The sequence below is a fragment of the Megascapheus bottae genome, chromosome 4 (genome assembly GCF_031878675.1).
Source record: "Megascapheus bottae isolate mThoBot1 chromosome 4, mThoBot2.hap1, whole genome shotgun sequence".
Taxonomy (NCBI): domain Eukaryota; kingdom Metazoa; phylum Chordata; class Mammalia; order Rodentia; family Geomyidae; genus Megascapheus; species Megascapheus bottae.
The window spans coordinates 80381998-80404087 of NC_143512.1; the positions used below are offsets into that span (position 1 = coordinate 80381998).

At 53.4% G+C, this 22090-nt stretch overlaps 1 protein-coding gene across 1 annotated transcript; it reads right to left on the minus strand.

Moving 5' to 3' along the window:
* Positions 1–466: 466 nt before the first annotated feature.
* On the minus strand, positions 467–16746 carry Ropn1l (rhophilin associated tail protein 1 like). The gene is given in 6 exon segments (XM_090332130.1): positions 467–593; positions 596–648; positions 2322–2497; positions 12260–12421; positions 14063–14186; positions 16428–16746. Coding segments are annotated over 6 exon segments (690 nt in total). The 5' UTR covers positions 16559–16746; the 3' UTR covers positions 467–549.
* Positions 16747–22090: the final 5344 nt, after the last annotated feature.

Consider the following 22090-nt stretch of genomic DNA (forward strand, 5'->3'; position numbering starts at 1 on the left):
AGAACAACATGGATGAGGCAACCTGAAGTCAGCATGAGAAGAACAAGCTCCCTTTCGTGAGGTGAGGCCCTTTGTCTCAGAAGATTCTCAGATTGCGAATCAGATTTACAAAGAGCAAGCCAACCCATTTCCAAGTTCTCAGGGATATTATCTAAAATACATTCAGTGAGCCTGTTGTCTGGAAGCCTTTAGGAAAAAAAAAAATGACAAATGAAACATCCAGTTATTCCCCGGGCTCTGGGGCACCACTGGGCCTGGCCAACACATGCTTCTCTGGGAGCAGAAGAGAGCACATGTGCCAACTTTGGGCCAGGAGAAAGAAGAGGGCAACCACTGCCCACCCGGCAATCCTCAAATCCTCAACTGATTTATCTCCCGGCCGTGGGCTAGTCCAAGGAGCCAAGGCTGGCGAAGGGTTAGACGTGCCACACTCCATGTCCATTAAGAGAAAAGCTCACACTTCCAGTTCAAGTGGTTTATGACAACTTGTATTTGGTGCCTAGGTTTTCCACAAGCACAATTCTGACATTAAATGTGTTCTTCTCTGTATTAATGGTCCACATCTTCAGAGATTTCAAGTTTTTCTAAAATGTCCTCTTTTGAATGAAGAAATCAGAAATTCCTACCATGCCATTCTTTCTAGATTCTCTGCATGGGAAACAGATGGAGATGTGATTAGTACCTTCTTGAAGCCCACTTCGTTCCACTTGGACCATTTCAAAGGTTCCCTTCCAAGATGGTGGGTGGCACCCAAACTAAAACAGCCTAGACTTGTCTACGCCTGTGTGTGTGTGTGTGTGTGTGTGTGTGTGAGAGAGAGAGAGAGAGAGAGAGAGAGAGAGAGAGAGAGAGAGAGGGGGGGGGGAGGGAGATGGTACTGGCATTTGAACTCAGGGCCTTGTACTCTTGCTTGGCTTTTTCTCCTCAAGGCTGGCACCCTACCACTTGAGCTATAGCGTCACTTCTAGTTTCTTTGGTGGTTAATTGGAGATAAGAGTCTCATATTTTTTTTTAAAGCTGGGTTGGCTTTGAACTATAATCCATAGAGCTCAGTCTCCAGAGCAGCTAGGATTACAGGTGAGAGCCGCCAATGCCTGGCTAGAATGGATAGTTCTAATTGGCCCTTGAACTTGGGAACATCTGAGGCTTTAGGACTAAGACTGCCAAGAGCACATGACAGCAGGATCCTCCTGGTGACAGGAGTTCAAGACCCTGCCCTGGATGAGCTCCCAGGAGCCCCAGGCCCCCTGCTCACCCACCCCCCCCCCATCAATCCTCCTGGCCACCCAGGCCAGCCTACCTCTCCCTGTGCTGGAGGCTGAAGAGGTCCAAGACTTCTGGGGCCACACTGCAGTCACTACCCAGTGACTGTGATGTGCCAGGCAGGTGACGGCCAGCATCCATCCCCAAAGAGGGGCTGAGGGGTGCAAATGCTCTCAGATCCAAGTAAGAAGCGTGTGAGTGTGTGGATGGATGGATGGACGGATGGCGGGGTAAGTAAATGGATTACTAAAGAGCAGTCCCATGTATGAATTTGTTCCTGCCTTAAGCAGCATAACTAAGGAGGACGACAAAATGGGGTTTACGCCTCCCTCCCCCATCAGAGCAGCACAGCAGGCTCAGCTCCCCACCAGGCCTGGCCCCAGTACGGTGACCTGGAGTGGCTTTTCCTTGATGGAGGGGGTGGGGCGCTGCAGCCTTCACGGTTCACTTCTGGCCACTCAATCCTGCAGCCTGATTTCTGTCCCCACTGTAACCAGTGTCAGCAATGGTCACCCGGCAAGGCACATGACGCTGGTTACCACCCCCCCACACCCCCGCTCTCTCCCTGGGATAATGTTGATGAATAATCACGGAGGCCAGGTGTGTGCCCAGAATCTCAAGAGCACTGCAGAGGCTGCGGCAGGAAAAGCCCAACTTACAGGCCAGCCTGGGCTATGGAGGGAAACTGTCTAGAAAAACCCAAAAGCAATCCAAACCAAACCAACCCAACAAAAATCCAGAGTGGTGGGAGAGACGAGAGGGAGAGGAGGAGGTGGGGAGAGAAGAGGTATGAGAAGGGAGGGGAAGGGCAGAGAAACAGAGAGGTGGCCACTTTTCCTAGTGACAGGACCACCCATCTTCTCCCTCTCACATCTAAGAACATGGAACTGAAGGTCTGCCCTGGTCCAGACCGGTCCGGAAAGGCTGTGTGGTCTCTGACCCCAGCTCCTCTGAGACCCACACTGGATGCACACATGTGTCACCACCATAGTATGCCAATTCTCAGAGCGGAGCAGAGAGAGCTCAGCACAGCCGCATCCCACCAGGGCCGTACTTACACACACCCCTTTAAATCAGCAAGATAGCTTGTCGTCTCAGAGGGATGAATGCTGGGGTCCAACCCGGCCAAGTAGCGGTAGACAAAGGCAAAAATCTCAAATGGGATCCGAGCAGGGCCCCCCGAAGGGTCCGTGGTGAGGATCTCGCAGAGATGCTTCATGGCGGTGTTCAGCGACTGTAAACACAGCAAGGCACAGTCAGCTTCCCTGTCACCCAAAGGCAAAGCACCAGAAACTCAAGCCGGCCGGTGTCTGCCTGAGCAAGAGTCGGGTCTTCCCGAAGGCCGCACACGCGCCACTTCTGTGGCATACGAGGAGGAGGAGGAGGAGGAAGAGGAGGAAGAGGAGGAGCTAGCCACTGGTGGCTCATGCCTGTAATCCCAACTACTCAGGAGGCAGGGATCTATGGATTGTGGTTCGAAGACTGCCCAGGCAGAAAAGTCCCTATGAGATTCTTCTCTCCAGGGAACCATTCACAGACTGGAGGTTGAGCTGTGGCTCAAGGGGTAGAATGCTAGTCTTGAGCACAAAGAGGCTCAGGGACAGCGCCCAGGCCCTGAGTTCAAGCCCCACAACTGACAAAAAAAAAAAAAAAAAAAAAGGAATGTCACTGGGCCAGAAACCAGATGTGAATTCACATTTGATTTTGTACGTAAATGCGTGTGACTGTCCATGGAGAGGGCGCGTCCGTTTCTTTAAGGATGAACTTGTTCTTGCCCTGTGCTCTGGGGAATGCCCCTAGGTTGCCATGCAGGCACTGTGCTGTGGAGCTGCACCCGCCCGTTACTGAACAACTTTGTAAACCAGGGCAGAACCAGAGGGCCCTGTCAGACCCAGAGTCACCCCAGAGTCACTCTAGGGAGTGGGGGGAACTTTGTTACCGGGGAGGGAGGAAGGGCTGGCAGAGTGGAATGCCCAGCCTCAACGCCTGTCAGAGGGCCATGAGTGCCTGCTGCCTGTCCACATCCATGCTGTCCCCATCTGGTCCCCACTCTGCGCTTGGTGGCAGTTCCAGGGGAGCCCAGGCCTTCCTCCCCTGCTGCTTGTGTATCCTGCCATGCTGCAGCCCTACTGCCTGGTAAACATAGAAGGCATCTCATCCGCCAGTACTTCACCTGGCGCTCCACCTGTATGCACCAGCATGTTCCTGTCCCAGGCAGTCACGCTCACGCGTGCACACACACACACACACACACACAGAGGCAGGCAGAGGGTCCCACAGCATCCAGGAGCCAGAGCAGATTCTGCACAGCTCCATTGAAAAAAAAGTGAGATTTTTTTTTAAGGAAAGGAAAAACCACTTAACACCATACCATCTCTTGAAAACCAGATACAGTCAAGTGCCAGAGTCTCATGACTGTAATCCCTGGACCGCAGGAGGCAGAGATCTGAGGATCAAAGTTTGAAGCCAGTTCAAGCAGGAAAGTCCATGAGACTCATATCACCAATAAGTTACCCCAAAAAAAAGCTGGAAGTGAAGCTGTAGCTCAAGTGGCAGACCATTAGCCTTGAAGAAAAATCTCGGGGACAGTATCTAGGCTCCAAGCTCAAGCCCTAGGATCAGTTTTAAAAAACAAACATATATATCTATATCTAGTATATGTATGCATACACACATACACATGCGCACACACAGATAGATATAGATACATACATACATACATACATACATACATACATACATGCTCCTTCCCTCTTTTGCCATCTTCTCAAACTCAAGGGTAAAGCAGGCATCTAATCCTGAAGGTGGCCCTGGGCCCTTGCCTCATCTGTGCCCCGAGAACTGAAGCCTGTCCTGGCCACACGAATGCCTGGGTACCTGCCGGGCTCCTGCTCTTCTGGAATATCACGAGCGCTCCCTGGGGGATTGTAGGTCCTGCCCTGGCCAGCACAGGGACCTGAGCACTCCATGCTCTACACAATCACCAGGCACTCCTCTCCTCCCAGGAGATGCAGTCAGTCAAGGGAGGCACAGTGCCTGGGTCCTGTTCTGTACTGGGCCAGGCTCAGAGGCTCAGTCCTGTAATCCCCACTACCTGCAAGATCAGGAGATCCCAGTTTGGGGTCAGTGCAGACCAAACCTTAGATCTCATCTCAAGGTGAGCCAGGAATGGCAGCCCACACATCATCCCAGCAACAGAGACATGTAAACAGGAGAGCTTCAGTCTAGGCAATCCTGGGTAGAAAAGGAGAAGTTCTGTTCAAAAAGATAACGAAAGCAATTGAATCGTGAACCACTTTGTGTAACTAATTCAAGATAATAAAAATTTAAAAAAAAAAAAGCAGGGGCCAGGAGTTTGGCCTAGTGGTAGAGAGCTTGCCTAGCATGCGCGAAGACCCGGGTTCAATTCCTTGGTGCCACATACATAGAAAAAAGCTGGAAATGGTTCTGAGGCTCAAGTGGTAGAGCTCTAGCCTTGAGAAAGTCCAAGGACAGTGCTCAGGCCCTGAGCTCAAGCCCAGGACTGGCAAAAAAAAAAAAAAAAAAAAAAGAAAAGTAAAGAGGGTTGGGAGAATGGCTCAAATGCTGAGCACTTGTGGGGGGAGAGAGGAGGGGGTGAGAAAGAAGAGGAAGAGGAGGGAGAAGGAAGAGGGGTGCCAGGCACCGTGGCTCTCGCCTGTCATCCTAACTACTCAGGAGGCTGAGATCTGAGGATCAAGGTTCAAAGCCAGCCTGGGCACAAAAGGACCTGAGACTCTTATCTCCAACGAATCCCTAGAAAACAGGAAGTGGGGTGAGGCTCAAGGGTTGGGTGGGAGCCTTGAGCTGAAGAGCTCAGGGACAGCGCTCAGGCAGCGTTCAAGCCCCATGACCCACAAAAAAAAAAAAAGGAAGAGGGGCAAGAGAGGGAGAGAAGAGAACGGGGGAGGAGGGGGCGCAGAGGAGAGGTGTACCCAGAAGCAACAGGCAGGAATTCCTGGGCACTGGTGAGGTGGTCTGGGGAACCAGAAGCAAAGTCTCCTGGGTTCCAGAAGCATCTTGGAGTTCCATGCATGTCTGTGTCACTGGGTGGGGGCCAAGGGGCATGGTGGGCCCCGTGGGTATGTGAGGATGGTGGGACAGTGGTGTCCCATGTTTAGGAAAGTAGCTGGGGTGGGAAAGGAGACCCCAGCAACAGGGATGGAAGCTGGGAACACAGCCTGCTGCCCCTGGAACCTTCTGGAAACAGGGGCAGAGTCCGTGCTGATTTGGAAGGTGGAGGTTACGAGACTTGATAGCTGGGTGTGTGGTGACAGAAGGATCCGTGAAGGGTGCCCATGCTAACTAGGACGAGGGGAACGGAGGGGACAGAGGGCGCAGTTCTACATGTTTCTACTGCTGGTCTCTGCGTATAGGATGGGTATTGGGACATGGAGCTTAGGTGAACAGCTCCACCTGGAGGTGGCACATTTGGTGGCGCCGACGTGTGTGTGTGTGTGTGTGTGTGTGTGTGTGTGTGTGTGTGTGTGTGTGTGTGTGTGTGTGTGTGTGTGTGTGTGTGGTAGGGGGAGGTTTTCTCAGAGACAGGGCGAAGGACATGACTACGAAGAAGAGAAAGCCATTGCCTGTCTCCAATGATGCCAGAATGCCAAGACCCAGGAGGAAGCTGGTCTCTAGCACCTATCTTAAGCTCGCAGTTGCCGGGGCAGCGTGGTGAGGTGTCCCACAGACACGTCTGTCTTGGCAGTGCCTGTCCCCAGGAGGTCTGAGTGCCTGCAGCCAGACAGCACAGCATGGGGGGAGATGGCAGCCAGACACTGCAGAGTCACTACAGAGTGGCACCCGCAGTGTGCCAGGCTCCATCTCCTGGCCCGACTCCATCCCCTGAGTGGGAGCCGGCTGCCATCCTCTCCTTGCTCACACAGGGAAAGGGGGTGACTGGGGCTCATCCAGCAACCCTTCCATCCCGCAGCTCTCAGGGAGCCGGGACAGAGGCAGAGACACTCAAGAGCCAGCCACACTCTGCTGTGAGTCAGGCTCCGAGGGGCTGGGAACTCAGTAACAGAAGCGGCCGCCATCTGCCCCGTGGTGACTGTGCCAGCTATTTCTGTGGCTGAGAGATTAGCTAAAAACAAAGCTACACGCTTGCAAACTCGTGCTCCTTGTCGACATCCTGGAGTCACAGATGGCACGTGGGGCCACCCTAGGGCAGGAAGTCTCGCAGGAGAGGATCCAGGACTTGCCAGGAGGAAGTGTTTGAGAGAGACACGGCAAAGCGTGCCAGCATCCCACTCCATGTGACCCTGCCTGACAGGACGGGCAGCGATTTCTACACGCAAAGGGGCGTGTGAGCCACCATGTTTCCTGCACACGCATTTCTCAGCTCCAGGGCTGGTCATTTGCTTGCCAGGAAAAGAAACATCTCCTTGGCAGTGAGGCCAACTATTCTCATATGGAAAATACTTTCCTAGGGTGTGGGGAGACTGAGGCAGGGAAGAGGCGGCGGGAGGCCGGGAGTCCAGTGTCAGGGACACTAGCTTCTCATTCCCTGCAGTTCTCGCCCGCCTCCCTGAAGGCACCTTCAGCTAGCATTACGAGTAGACACAAACTTAGTCAAGCACCAGCACTCACGCCTGGAACCCTTAACGCCTCGGGAGGCTGAGACCTGAGGATCTAGGTTCAAAGCCAGCCTGGGCACGAAAACCCTCAGGACTCTTTATCTCCAATGAACCACCAGAAAACCGGGAGTGGCGCTGTGGCTCAGGCGGTAGAGTGCTGGCCTCGGGCTCGGGAGCTCAGGGACAGCGCCTGGGCCCAGAGTTCAAGTCCCATGACCAGAGGCTCAGCCGCAGGGACACAGTGATGGTCCCCGGAGCTCGGGTCTCCTGGGGACCTGGGCCTCGGGTACCGGCCTATCCAGGCCGGGAGCAGAGCTCAGGCGTAAAAGCCCGGATGGGCCCGACCGTGGCCGGAGTGGGGGGGGCGGGTGGAGGGGGTGGAGTGCTCCCACGAGGCCCTGGGTTCGACGCCTGGGTACCACACACCCAGAGAAGAGCCGGAGGCGGCGCCGTGGCTCAGGTGGTAGAGCGCCAGTGCTGGGAAAAAGAACCTGGGGACAGAGCCTGGCCCTGAGGCAGCAAAACGGGAGGGAGGGGAGGAGAGGGAGAAAATGCCCGGATGTGCTCACCCCCCCTCCCCAGGATTTCACGTCACCTGGCGCCTCCCTTCCCTTCTTCCTTGAGGGCTGGGCTGTGGGGGGCGGTGGGCGCTGGGCACCCAGGCCGGGGGGTGGGGTGGGGTGGGTGGGTGGGAGCGCGGGGGGGGGGGGGGAGGAGGGGCCGGTGTCTCTGCCCCCTCCGCTCCTCCTGCCCGGCGCCCGCTCCCGGGGGACATGGGGACATCCACGAGACCTGTCCTCTCCAGAGAGCCACTAAACACCAGGCCTTCCTTACGCGGTGGCTCAGGGGTGAAGGGCTGAAAACCCAGGGATGGCGCTCCAGCCTGAGGTGAAGGCCACAGCTGCAAACCAAGGGATGGCGCTCCAGCCTGAGGTGAAGCCCACAGCTGAAAACCAAGGGATGGCGCTCCAGCCTGAGGTGAAGGCCACAGCCGAAAACCAAGGGATGGCGCTCCAGCCTGAGGTGAAGGCCACAGCTGGAAACCCAGGGATGGCGCTCCAGCCTGAGGTGAAGGCCACAGCTGGAAACCAAGGGATGGCGCTCCAGCCTGAGGTGAAGGCCACAGCTGGAAACCAAGGGATGGCGCTCCAGCCTGAGGTGAAGGCCACAGCTGGAAACCCAGGGATGGCGCTCCAGCCTGAGGTCAAGGCCACAGCTGGAAACCCAGGGATGGCGCTCCAGCCTGAGGTGAAGGCCACAGCTGCAAACCAAGGGATGGCGCTCCAGCCTGAGGTGAAGCCCACAGCTGAAAACCAAGGGATGGCGCTCCAGCCTGAGGTGACGCCCACAGCTGAAAACCAAGGGATGGCGCTCCAGCCTGAGGTGAAGGCCACAGCCGAAAACCAAGGGATGGCGCTCCAGCCTGCGGTGAAGGCCACAGCCGGAAACCAAGGGATGGCGCTCCAGCCTGAGGTGAAGGCCACAGCTGCAAACCAAGGGATGGCGCTCCAGCCTGCGGTGAAGGCCACAGCTGGAAACCAAGGGATGGCGCTCCAGCCTGAGGTGAAGGCCACAGCTGGAAACCAAGGGATGGCGCTCCAGCCTGAGGTGAAGGCCACAGCTGGAAACCAAGGGATGGCGCTCCAGCCTGAGGTGAAGGCCACAGCTGGAAACCAAGGGATGGCGCTCCAGCCTGAGGTGAAGGCCACAGCTGGAAACCCAGGGATGGCGCTCCAGCCTGAGGTGAAGGCCACAGCTGGAAACCCAGGGATGGCGCTCCAGCCTGAGGAGAAGGCCACAGCTGGAAACCAAGGGATGGCGCTCCAGCCTGAGGTGAAGGCCACAGCTGGAAACCAAGGGATGGCGCTCCAGCCTGAGGTGAAGGCCACAGCTGGAAACCAAGGGATGGCGCTCCAGCCTGAGGTGACGCCCACAGCTGAAAACCAAGGGATGGCGCTCCAGCCTGAGGTGAAGGACACAGCTGGAAACCAAGGGATGGCGCTCCAGCCTGAGGTGAAGCCCACAGCTGAAAACCAAGGGATGGCGCTCCAGCCTGCGGTGAAGGCCACAGCTGGAAACCAAGGGATGGCGCTCCAGCCTGAGGTGAAGGACACAGCTGGAAACCAAGGGATGGCGCTCCAGCCTGAGGTGAAGCCCACAGCTGAAAACCAAGGGATGGCGCTCCAGCCTGCGGTGAAGGCCACAGCTGGAAACCAAGGGATGGCGCTCCAGCCTGAGGTGAAGGCCACAGCTGGAAACCAATGGATGGCGCTCCAGCCTGAGGTGAAGGACACAGCTGGAAACCAAGGGATGGCGCTCCAGCCTGAGGTGAAGCCCACAGCTGAAAACCAAGGGATGGCGCTCCAGCCTGCGGTGAAGGCCACAGCTGGAAACCAAGGGATGGCGCTCTAGCCTGCGGTGAAGGCCACAGCTGGAAACCAAGGGATGGCGCTCCAGCCTGAGGTGAAGGCCACAGCTGGAAACCAAGGGATGGCGCTCCAGCCTGAGGTGACGCCCACAGCTGAAAACCAAGGGATGGCGCTCCAGCCTGAGGTGAAGCCCACAGCTGGAAACCAAGGGATGGCGCTCCAGCCTGAGGTGAAGCCCACAGCTGAAAACCAAGGGATGGCGCTCCAGCCTGAGGAGAAGGCCACAGCTGGAAACCAAGGGATGGCGCTCCAGCCTGAGGTGACGCCCACAGCTGAAAACCAAGGGATGGCGCTCCAGCCTGAGGTGAAGGACACAGCTGGAAACCAAGGGATGGCGCTCCAGCCTGAGGTGAAGCCCACAGCTGAAAACCAAGGGATGGCGCTCCAGCCTGCGGTGAAGGCCACAGCTGGAAACCAAGGGATGGCGCTCCAGCCTGAGGTGAAGGCCACAGCTGGAAACCAAGGGATGGCGCTCCAGCCTGAGGTGAAGGCCACAGCTGGAAACCAAGGGATGGCGCTCCAGCCTGAGGTGAAGGACACAGCTGGAAACCAAGGGATGGCGCTCCAGCCTGAGGTGAAGCCCACAGCTGAAAACCAAGGGATGGCGCTCCAGCCTGCGGTGAAGGCCACAGCTGGAAACCAAGGGATGGCGCTCCAGCCTGAGGTGAAGGCCACAGCTGGAAACCAAGGGATGGCGCTCCAGCCTGAGGTGACGCCCACAGCTGAAAACCAAGGGATGGCGCTCCAGCCTGAGGTGAAGGCCACACCTGGAACACGCGTGCACACACGAGCACACACGAGCACACACACCACACACGAGCACACACACCACACACAAGCACACACACACCACACACACGAGCACACACACACCACACACACGAGCACACACACCACACACACGAGCACACACCACACACGAGCACACACACCACACACGAGCACACGCACACCACACACGAGCACACACACCAAACACACGATCACACGCACACCACGCACGATCACACACACACCACACGAGCACACACACCACACACGAGCACACACACACCACACACGAACACACACCACACACGAGCACACACACCGCTCACGAGCACACACACCACACAGGAGCACACACACACCACACACGAGCACAATCACCGCTCACGAGCACACGCACACCACACACGAGCACACGCACACCACACACGAGCACACATACCACACACGAGCACACACACACCACACACGGGCACACACACACACCACACGAGCACACACACCACACACGAGCACAAACACCACACACGGGCACACACACCACACACGGGCACACACACCACACACGGGCACACACACACACCACACACGGGCACACACACACACCACACGAGCACACACACCACACACGAGCACACACACACCAAACACACGATCACACGCACACCATGCACGATCACACACACCACACGAGCACACACACCACACACGAGCACACACACACCACACACCACACACCACACACGAGCACACACACACCACACACACGAGCACACACACCACACACGAGCACACACACACCACACACGAGCACACGCACCACACACGAGCACACGCACCACACACGAGCACACACACACCACACACGAACACACACCACACACGAGCACACACACACCACACACGAGCACACACACACCACACACACGAGCACACACACCACACACGAGCACACACACCACACACACGAGCACACACACCACACGAGCACACACACCACACACGAGCACACACACACCACACGAGCACACACACCACACACGAGCACACACACACCACACACGAGCACACGCACCACACACGAGCACACGCACCACACACGAGCACACACACCACACACACGAGCACACGCACCACACACGAGCACACACACACCACACATGCACACACACCACACACGAGCACACACACCACACACGAGCACACGCACCACACACGAGCACACACACACCACACATGCACACACACACCACACACGCACACACACACCACACACGAGCACACACACCACACGCACACACATACACCACACACGAGCACACACACACAACATATACACCACACGAGCACACACGCACACACACATTACACGCACACATACACCACAGACGAGCACACACGCGTAAGCATACGCATGCACACACATACGCGCACACACCACACATGAACGCACGCACATGCACGCACGCGCACATCCCACACACGCACAGGCGCACACACATATACCACGCACACACATGCACGCGCACACGCACACACAGGCACACACGCACGCCTGCGCGCACATGCACACACTCACACACGGACACACACATGCACACACACACACACACGCACGTTATCTTCTTAAAATTCTTTTCTAATAATATGGTATTCTCCCTCTGTTCCTAGATTAAGGTAAAAGTAAGTATAGACCTAAAAACTAACCCAGGCATTTTTCATTACTAACATACTAAGTGGTGGGTTTGGGTTTTGGCTTTGTGGCATCCTGGGACTTGAACTCAGGACCTGGATCCTGTCCAGTCACTTTTTTTGCTCAAGGGTGGCATAGGTTCACTCTGGCTTTTTGTTTTTTCCTTCTGGTCTTAAGGCTTGAACACAGGGCCTGGGCTCTCTGCCTCTCTGTGCTTAAGGCTAGAGTTCTACCACTTGAGCCAGAGGACCACCTCTGGCCTTTTCTGAGTCGTTTCCTACAGGTAAGAGTCTCATGGACTTTCTTGCCCAGTCTGGCTTTGATCCAGTGACCCTCAGATCTCAGCCTCCAGAGTAGCTAGGGTTACAGGGTTCAACGACCTGGCCCAGCTCAGATTCTACGCATGCATTGCTAAGATAATGAAACTATTTCCTTTTGGCAGTGAAAGCTAGGCTGCTCTCCAGCAAGGCGTAGGGTTTCTGTGTGAGGTGGGTACAGCTGGCACGTACCCCACCCAGGCTGCTGCAGCCCAGCGCTAAGAACTTCATCCACTCTATCCTGTCCTGGCAAGGGTCCAGCTGCAGGAGTGCTTGGAATTTTTCCACTGGCAGGCACAGATTTTTCCACTTCTTCTCAAGATCATTTAATTCCACGTATTCCAAATGTCCACACTGTTCAGAAAACACAGTATGACAGGGTATAAAATCTCCATTGAGGAAGAGAAGTTAGTCACACCCAGTGAGTGGCCCCAGGGCTTGGGGGGATTGGGGAGAGGTGGTTACTACCTACATGTCAGTAATGTCTATGTCATAAAGAAAGGAAAGGAGGCTTGCACCCATGGCTGAGATCTGAGGATTGTGATTTGAAGCCAGCCCAAGTAGCCAAATCTGTGAGAATCCTTTTTCCAGTTGGCCACCAAAAGGTCAGAAGTAAGACCTGTGGCTCAAGTGGTAGAACACTAGCCTTGAGTAAAAAAAAATTCAGAGACAGCACCCAGGCCCAGAGTTGAAGCCCCACAATCAGCAAAATGTAAAAGGCAAGAGACAAGGGAGCAAATACAGAATAGCGGCACGACCACATGAAGTAAGTGTACAGATCCCGTCTGTCACTTCAAGGAATCTCCTGTAGAGATTACCTACATCTGTGGTTGGTTCAAATCAAGAAAGCACTGCAGACACAGGGTCTTTAGGACTCCGTGGGCCATGCCTGGAAAACTGAGAGGTTCTCCAAAAAGTATTTGGAGCCAAGCACTTTAAAAAGTCGACAGTGCCAGTGTTAGCACCGTGACCTCCCGATTAAAAAGCCCTTCTATTACAAACTTTCTTTTACTTCATGTCTTAAATGTGGGGGCAGACCCCCCCTCCCCCCCACTGCCATTCTCAAGTTTGAGCTCATGGCTTAAACTTGCTAGGCAGCCACTCTACCACTTGAACCACCATGGCTGAGCACTTGATTGTCCAGACAGGGCATTACACTGATGCCTGGGCCAGCCTGGCAGTGATCCTGTGGGTACTTTCTGTGCAGCTGGGATGATAGACACACATTCCCAAGCCCAGCTTTTTGTTTATTTTGTGCCAGTCCTGAGGTTTGACCTCCGGGCCTGGGTACTGTTCTTTAGCTTTTTTATTCAAGGCTAATGCTTGACCACGGAAACCACAGCTCTACCTCCAGCCTTTTGATGGCTAATTGGAGGCAAGCGTCTCACAGATTTTGCTACCTGGGGTACCTTCAGATCATATTCTTCACATCTCAGCCTCCTGTGTAACGAGGATCACAGGCACGAGACACTGGTACCAGGCCATACCCATTTTTTTTTAATGAGATAAAGGCTAACAACAACCTGTGTGTCCAGTATGGCCTTGATCTGGGATCCTCCTCTTGTGACTCTGGAATAGCTGGGATTACTGGCATGGGCCATCATGCCCAGATTAGTCAGATTAGTGCTGCCTTGGTTGTTTTTTGCCAGTCCTGGGGCTTGAACTCAGGGCCTTAGCACTGAGCTTCTACTAATTCAGCCACAGCACCACTTCTGCTCTTTTATGTTCTGAGGAACAGAACCCAGGGTTTCATGTATGCTAGTCAAGCACTCTACTAAGCTACATTTCCCACCCCTGTCTTAGTTTTGAGTTGAAAAGAGATCATATTTCATTTTGCTGAAATCTACCCATGAAGAGCCATTTGGGAAAGTCACAGTCCATACACTCCTCTACACAAAGAGGCCTAGAAGACTCAGGCAGGTGGCAGGCATCTGGCCAGGGCTCTGCTGGCATGTCAACCAGGCATGTGAAGAAACAGAGGCAAGCCTCTCCTACCTGCTTGTGTAAGACTTTCAGAAGCCCCTGGGTCAAGCCCGTGTCTGTTTTCTGGGTGGCCACAGGCATTTCAATTCTGTCCTTTACGGGAAGTGGATCTCCTCTGGACAGAGCTGAAAAATAGCTGAAAAGAAGAGAGGTCCTGACGTTCATCAATACACAAGATACATCCCAAGCTCAGGCAGTGTCTAAGACACCCCTGGAAACACCATGACTGGGAGAGACTTCTGAAGACCTGCAGTCCTGACAGCTCCCAGTGCCTCTGCTTCACTCTCACTGAAGCTCCTCTGCGCCCCAGTTCCACCTGCTCCAGAAGCAGCTCCCTGGCCAGGAGTGGACTCTGAGGACTTCTGAAAGACAGTCAGCGAGTGGGTCTGTTGTGACTTGAGTCTAAGGTCAGACCACATCATCTACCTCTGCCAGTAGGGGCCTGCTGGTTTCTGAAGTACATCTGTAAACATGTGTGCAGGGTTGTGGGAACACAGCCCAGCCCAGCTCACAAAGCTCATCTAGTATCCGTAATGTCACAGCAGCCATGGCTGCCCTCCCACTGGTTCTGCCTTGATTTCCTTTTGGGGACACTGTCAATGCCACTTAGGCTGATGGTAAGAGAAGCCACGGAAAGAGTTCAGGGTAACAAGTGGGGAGACCCATGCTGGCCTCGGGCAGGTGAGAGGGGAATTCCAGGAAGGGTTGTCACAGTTACTGTCACAGACGGACAGCCCAGTAGGGAAATGACAGCATGACAGCACAAGGGCCTTGGGGCACTAATTTAAAAGGACTGATCACTAGAAAACTCCTCAAATATAACACAGATGAACACATCTGTCTGGTCTGCTTTCCCTTCTATGCCCTGAAATCTAGCTCTTCTCTCATGATTGTAGCTCACTAAAGATCAGAGGAAAAATCAAATGAAGCCAGCCATGTGTCAGACCCTTGTAGGACTAAAGTCCTAGGGGCCAGGTCAGAGGACAAGATCCTTGCTTGGCCATAGGGTTTTTGTATCTTTTGTGCTTGTGTGCTGGTACTGGGGCTTACTATGTTCTTAACTCAGCATTTTCACTCAAGGCTGACACTCTACCAGTTGAGCTTTTTACTGGTTAGCTGGAGATGTCTGCCCAGGCTGGCTTCAAACCATGATCATCAGATCTTAGCATCCTGAGTAGCCAGTATTACAAGGAGACACTGGCACCTAGTTCTAAATTCTTTTTTTTTGGGGGGGGGGGTGGAGGTCATGGGACTTGAACTCGGCCTGGGTGCTGTCCCTGAGCTCTTCACCTCAAGGCTACCAATCTACCCTTGAGCCAAGCCCTACTTCCCGTTTTCTAGAGGTTAATTGGAGATAAAGAGTCTCAGGTCCTTTTGTGCCCAGGGTTAGCTTTGAACCTTGATCCACAGATCTCAGCCTCCTGAGTAGCTAGGATTACAGGAGTGAGCCACTGCACCCGGCTTCTGGTTCTAAATTCTTAAAGACAATTCTTAAGACAATTTAGTGGCATGGAACACTCTGAGAATTCTTGATTGAAGCCTTTTGGAACAACTATCTCTAAAGCATTGCCAAATACAATTGCATACTCAAAAATGGGTTAAATCTTTATGTTTTTTGGTACAGTGCAGATAAACTCTTACTAACACCCCCCGCCCCCCGCCGTGTACTGGTCCTGGGGCTTGAACTTAGTGCCTGGGTTCTGTGCCTTAGCTAATTTGCTCAAGGTTGGCTATACCAACTTAAGCCACAGCTCTACTCCAGCTTTTTTGGTAGTCAACTGGAGATAGTGTTACAGACTTTTCTGCTAGGGCTCAGCCTGCTCAGTAGCTAGCATTCTAGGCGAGAGCCATCACTGTGTGTGGCACTCCTCACTCATTTTTTTTTTAATTTAGGCTTGAATGATTTAAGGATACAGACCCTAATTTTCACTGAGAATCTTTCACAGGCAATCAACAAAAAAGTATTTTGCCAGAAGGCCAACCTTGGATTCACAAGTTGCCCAAAGATAGCTACACCCTAATGCCTAGCACCTGTGAGGGATACTTAAGTAGTAACAGTGTGTTCAGTAAAGGATCCTAGATGGAATAGTTACTCCTTCTTACTGGGTCACTTCAAAAGAACAAGCATCTTTAGCAGGGCGTGGGTTGAAGATGCTGGCTATGAAGAAGGGGGCCAAGGAGCACAGGCATGGCTCCAGCAAACGGAGCCAGGCGGATTCTCCGTGGCGGAGCACGCTGCTGAAACACATCACTTCCTAGGTACGGGGGGGGGGGCGTCCGGGCCCCCAGCCCTGCGGCCCGGCCATTCCAGGGGTCCAGGCCGGCGCCCGGGCAGGGCTGGCGCCCCCGGCGGGTGCGCCCCGCTCACCCCGCTTACCCCGCGGACCACTGCAGCACGTCGGCGGGCTGCGTGCGGATGGCGGCCTTGGTGAACTGCTTCAGGATGTCGGGCAGCTCGGGCGGAATGTGGATCTGCTGCGCACAGAACATGGTGTCGGGGAGCGGCATGGCTCTCTCCACCCACGGACCAACCGGGACGGCCTGCGGCGAGGGAGACGACGGGGACACCCGGGCGGTGGGCCGTCGGGGGGGGGGGGGCGGCCTCGAGCCGGAACAGGCCGGGGAGGACGGCGGGACTGAGCGGTTCCTCCTCCAACCGCCCCGCGGAGACGCCACACACTAATAAGGCTCGAGGGCCCGGGCGGCGCTATTGTGGCGTCGCGGTCTCCAGGCAACCCAGACGCGCGCTGGCGGCCGGGGCAGCGCCATTGTGACGTCACGGTAACCAGGCAACCGCGGGGAGGCGTGCCCCGCCCCCCCAGCCTGCGCATGCGCACGGGGCCGGGCCAGGCTCCCCCTGGTCCCCGGAGCCAGTCCTAACTGGACGGTGGGGGGCACCGGGAGGGTCAGGTCGCTTCTCCCGCTCTGGCCGGTGCGAGCCCGGCCTCCCCACTGCCCGCTCGGCCTTCTCAGTTCCCAGCAAAAATCAGATTCTGTTTTCCCAGGTCAGACCCGGCTGGCCAGGGCGCCAATCCGCAGGGGTCCGGGAGGACCGCAGGCCCGGGGCGGGAGGCTGGGTGGGTGGGGAGGGGGGGGCCGGACCTGCCGCTGCCCCGCCCGGGAGTCACCCGGGAAGATGGATTCCAGGCAAGCCGGGCTGTGTGGTGGCTCACAGAGAATCCCAGCTACCAGGGGAAGCAGAGAGCTGGAGGTCGGGAGTTCGGGGCCAGCCTGCAGTAGGCGCACAGAGGAAGTTTCATCGTGGCATTTGCGGCAGATAAACACAACATCCTAATGGACCTCTACCAACTGTCACTCTCCCTCACCCCTTCCCACGTAAAACAATCCCAACAGCAAATTCACTTTAAAGAGAAGGGCAGGGGCTAGGAGCATGGCCTAGTGGTAGAGTGCTTGTCTAACATGCACGAAGCCCTGGGTTTGACTCCTCAGGACCACACACACACAGCAAAAGCCAAATGTCGTGCTTTCACTCAAGTGGTAAAAAGCACTAGCCCTGAGAAAGCTCAAGGACAGTGCCCAGGCCCCAAAGTCAAGCCCAAAGGGGGGCTCAAGTGAGTTCAATCCTTAGCCTGCAAAAAAATAATTTTAAAGGGGCCCGGGAGTTTGGCCTAGCGGTTAAAGTGCTTGCCTAGCATGCACAAAGACCCGGGTTCGATTCCTCGGTATCCCACATACACAACCAAGCCGGAAGTGGCAGAGACGAGACTGCAACAAGCGACAGAGAGCGAAAGCAAGCAAGCGGAGCCCAACCGAGTGGTGGCCGGAGCGAGCGGGGCCGGAGCGAGCGGGGCCGGAGCGAGCGGGGCCGGAGCGAGCAGGGCCAGAGCGAGCAGGGCCAGGGCCAGGGCCAGGGCCGGAGCGTGCAGGAGCGTGCAGGAGGCGTGCAGGAGGCGTGCAGGAGCGAGCCAGGAGCAAGCGAGAGCTGGCAGGGCCGGAGCGAGCCGGGCGGAAGCGAGCGGGGCCGGAGCGAGCAGGGCCAGAAAGAGAAGGGGGCCAAAAAAATAAAAATAAATAAAAAATAATAATTTTAAAAAGTGGGTCCTTGCCAGACTGTTGACACATGCTTGTAATCCTAGCTTCTTAGGAGGCGGAGATCTGAGGGTCTCAGCTCAAAGCCAGGAAAGACTATAGGATTCATCTCCAATTAACTACCAAAAAGCCGGAAAAGGAGCTAAGGGGTCAAGTGGTAAGAGTGCCGGCCTTGAGCAAAAAATTAGTGTGAGGCCTTGAGTTCCTGCCACAGTAATGGCACTTACGGAAGCTTACATTCATGTGGGGAAAATACAAAAGTAAACCATCTACCATGTCAGATGAGGAACACTACAGGAAGGTTAGACTGCATGGTCCCCGGAGCCACATGCAGTTTTAAGTAGCCTCACTGCAAATAGCACAGGGGGCATGCCTGCCATGCCCAGCAGAGTGCTGGGAAGAGAACAGGCAGAGCCCCCAGATCTCATACTGACCTGGGAGGTGCCTGTCACTGTGGTTGGCACAACTTGATGGCACAGCACCAGAAATGTGGCCTGGGGGGTGCACACTCCATCCCTGTTCATTGAGCAGGGAGACAGGGGCAGGTCAGAGGATGTGCTAGTGCAACCAGAATGGTTTTTGTTCTTTTACTATCCTGGGGCTTGAACTCAGGGCCTGGGCACTGTCCTTAGACACTTTTTGCTCACAGCTAGTGCTCTGCCACTTCAAGCTACAGCGCCACTTGCAGCCTTTTCTGTGTATGTAAGTACGAAGGAATTGAACACAGGAATCTGTGCATGCTAGGCAATCACTCTACCACTAGGCTATGTTCCTGGCCCGAGAATATTCTCTCGAATTGTTCCATCTTCTCCATGAAGAGCAAAAGGAATGAAAACCATCAGTCACATGTGAATGAAGATGGGCTAGCCGTGCCTACCAAGTATGAAGACCTGGGTTCAAATCCCACTACTACCCAAAAAAGTGGGGCTTCCAGAGGCACAAAAATAAGCCATGAGCTGATGGCTCATGCCTGTAATCCTGGCTACTCAAGACACAGAGATCTGAGGATTATGGTTTGATGCCAGCTGGGGCAGAAAGGTCTGTAAAACCCTTATCTCCACCAAACTATCAAAACAAAGCAAAACAAAAAACCTGGAAGTAAAACTTGTGGCTCTCTGGTAGAACACGAGCCTTGAGCAAAAAAAGGCCAGGGACAAAGGCCAGACTCTGAATTTAAGCCCAGCTTGGGCTTATAGGAACAGTATTACTTCTGGGGAGACACTTCCATGACAAGAACACATCAAGAGAGCCAACACCAATGCCCCCATCTCTGTCCCTTTGTACTCCAAGTCCTTTCACTTACTTTTTTTGGCCAGTCTTGGGCCTTGAACTCAGGGCCTGAGCACTGTCTGTGGGCTTTCTCAAGTCTAGAGCTCTACCACTTGAGCCACAGCACCATTTTGGGCTTTTTTCTATGGTTTTTTTTTTTTCATGTCAGGAGTTTATTTACAAGCATGTGCTGAATTGAAGAGCTTAATCCATTTTCCAGAGTCTGTGTCATTTCAAACAGTCTTCTTATCTGTTAAATGGATGACTTCGGATTTTTTGTTAGTCCTGGGCTTGAGCTCAGGGCCTGAGCACTGTCCTTGGACTTTCTCAAGGCTAGAGCTCTACCACTTGAGCCTCAGCACCACTTCCAGCTTTTTTGTATGTATGTGGTACCAAAGAATGGAATCCGGGTCTTCGTGCATGCTAGGCAAGCACTTTAACCAGTAGGCCAAACTCCCAGCCTTTTTCTATGTTTTTTTGTTTTGTTTTGTTTTTTTTTGCCAGTCCTGGGCTTGAGCTCAGGGCCTAAGCACTGTCCTTGGACTTTCTCAAGGCCAGAGCTCTACCACTTGAGCCTCAGCACCACTTCCGGCTTTTTTCTATGTGTGTGGTACCGAGGAATCGATCCCGGGTCTTTGTGCATGCTAGTCAAGCACTTTAACCAGTAGGCCAAACTCCCGGCCCCAACCACTCACTTTTTTTTTTTTCCTCCTGGTTCTGGGGCTTGAACTCTGGGTCTGGGTGCTGTCCCTGAGCTCTTTTTGCTCAAGGCTAACACCACTAAGCCACAGAACCGCCTAACAGCTTTTTTTCTAACTGGAAGAGTCTCACAGACTTTCTTTCCCAAGGCTGGCTTCAAACCACAACCCAGAGCTCTCAGCTTGTGTAGGATTGCAGGCATGAGCCGCCTCCCAGCTCAGTATAATTTAACAGTGAATGCCTTGTCCACACATGCTGAGTACATACAATCACCCCTTGGGTATCTCCTTGTCTGCTGATGGACAGCTGGACGGTCTACACCGCAGTGACTATTGAAGTTCAAGTCTTCATATGGTTAATGCTTCTGCTTCTCAGGGCAAACATTTCTTCTGGAGGTTATGTTTTATAGTTAGGGCTATAATCCATTTTGGGTTTGAGTCTGTCTCTGAGAGAACAACTTAATTTTGTACATGATGCCCAATTACTCTACATTATTTATCAACATCTTTGCATCTCTGTCAAAACTGCTCTTTCTGCTCCCTCATACCCACAGCCAGCCACAGAAGGAACTAACTGATCAAAGAACACATAGATGAATGAAGGGGGTTCTGGGTAAGAAGCATCTTTCTTTGGCTTGCCTTAATAAGCCAAATGGGCTGGGAGTTTGGCCTAGTGATAGAGTGCTTGCCTAGCATGCATGAAGACCTGGGTTCGATTCCTTGGTACCATATACACAGAAAAAAGCTGGAAGTGGTACTGTGGCTTGAGAATGCCCAAGGGCAGCGCTCAGGCCTGGAGCTCAAGGCCTATGACTAGCAAAAAAAAAAAAAAAAAAAAAAAAAAGCCAACTGGAGAGACAGAAGAAAAACATAAGTATTGGAAAGGAAGGATACCAAGCGATGTAAGTGATGTGCTAAGGGGTTTTAGGGAAGTAAGGACTGAGAAGAACTGGTGCATACAGTGGGGGTGTTACCTATACATCCAATAGGAACTAAGGAAGCAGCTGGGCCCTAACTGGCTCCTTGCTGAGCCTCTGTTTCTCAAGGCATTTCATTCAAAGCTCTCAGTTATCTGGCTCTCTCTTGTCCCATTTCCTGGCTACAGTACAAGTTGAGTGCACCAAAAGCATGATGAGGACATTACCCCTCAGTGCCACATACAATGACTCCCCTGAACACTGAGCTTGCAGAGTACAAGTCAAATGCCAATGTCCTTTGATGACAACTTGTATTTAAAATTGAACAAGGACTAAATTATATGTGAATCACTTCAGATAGCTTCACATGTGAACTATCCTGTCTACAGTTTTATTATTTGTTTTGTGATGGGGGGGTCTCGTGGCTCCAGCTAGCTACCAACTTCTGGATTCACATCATCCTCCTGGCATGCACCTCACCAGGAGCAGAGACTGACAGGTACCCAGATGACGGTTCTCTAATCTTAAAACGACCTCAAACAATTTAAAAAAAAAAAAACAGAAAAAACCAGGGCTATAACTACAACTAACATTCAGTTTATTCAATTTTGTTCTCTCCCCTCAGAAGGCGACAGATGAGCACATAAAAAAGGAAACATTTTAAAATATCTATACATAAAACTGGTCTGGGTATCTAAGATGTCTGATGTAAAAGTAAATTGACATTCCAAATCATTAAATGTTCTAGTGAGGTTCTACACAGTCATTGCTAGGCCTTAGTTATGACATTTTGTCTACTGTACTCTGTTGCTTTCATGACTGCAAAAAGGCACTCTGACAAAACAAGACAGGAATAGAAACATATCTAGCCACACACAGAAACATAGTCTTCGTGTTATTCTTAATGCCTAAGATATCACTGGGGGTTATTTGAAAGAAGCCCTTACTCATAATGGGTGCTTAAAAAACTGACATAGAACAGTAACAGTGGGAGAAAAAAACTGACAAGTGGAAATTTTAATGAGTAGACAGCTAAACCAAAGAGCAATATCCCCAAATGAGGCTTTTAATAATACTCCAATAGTAAGATACTTTAGTGTTTGTCT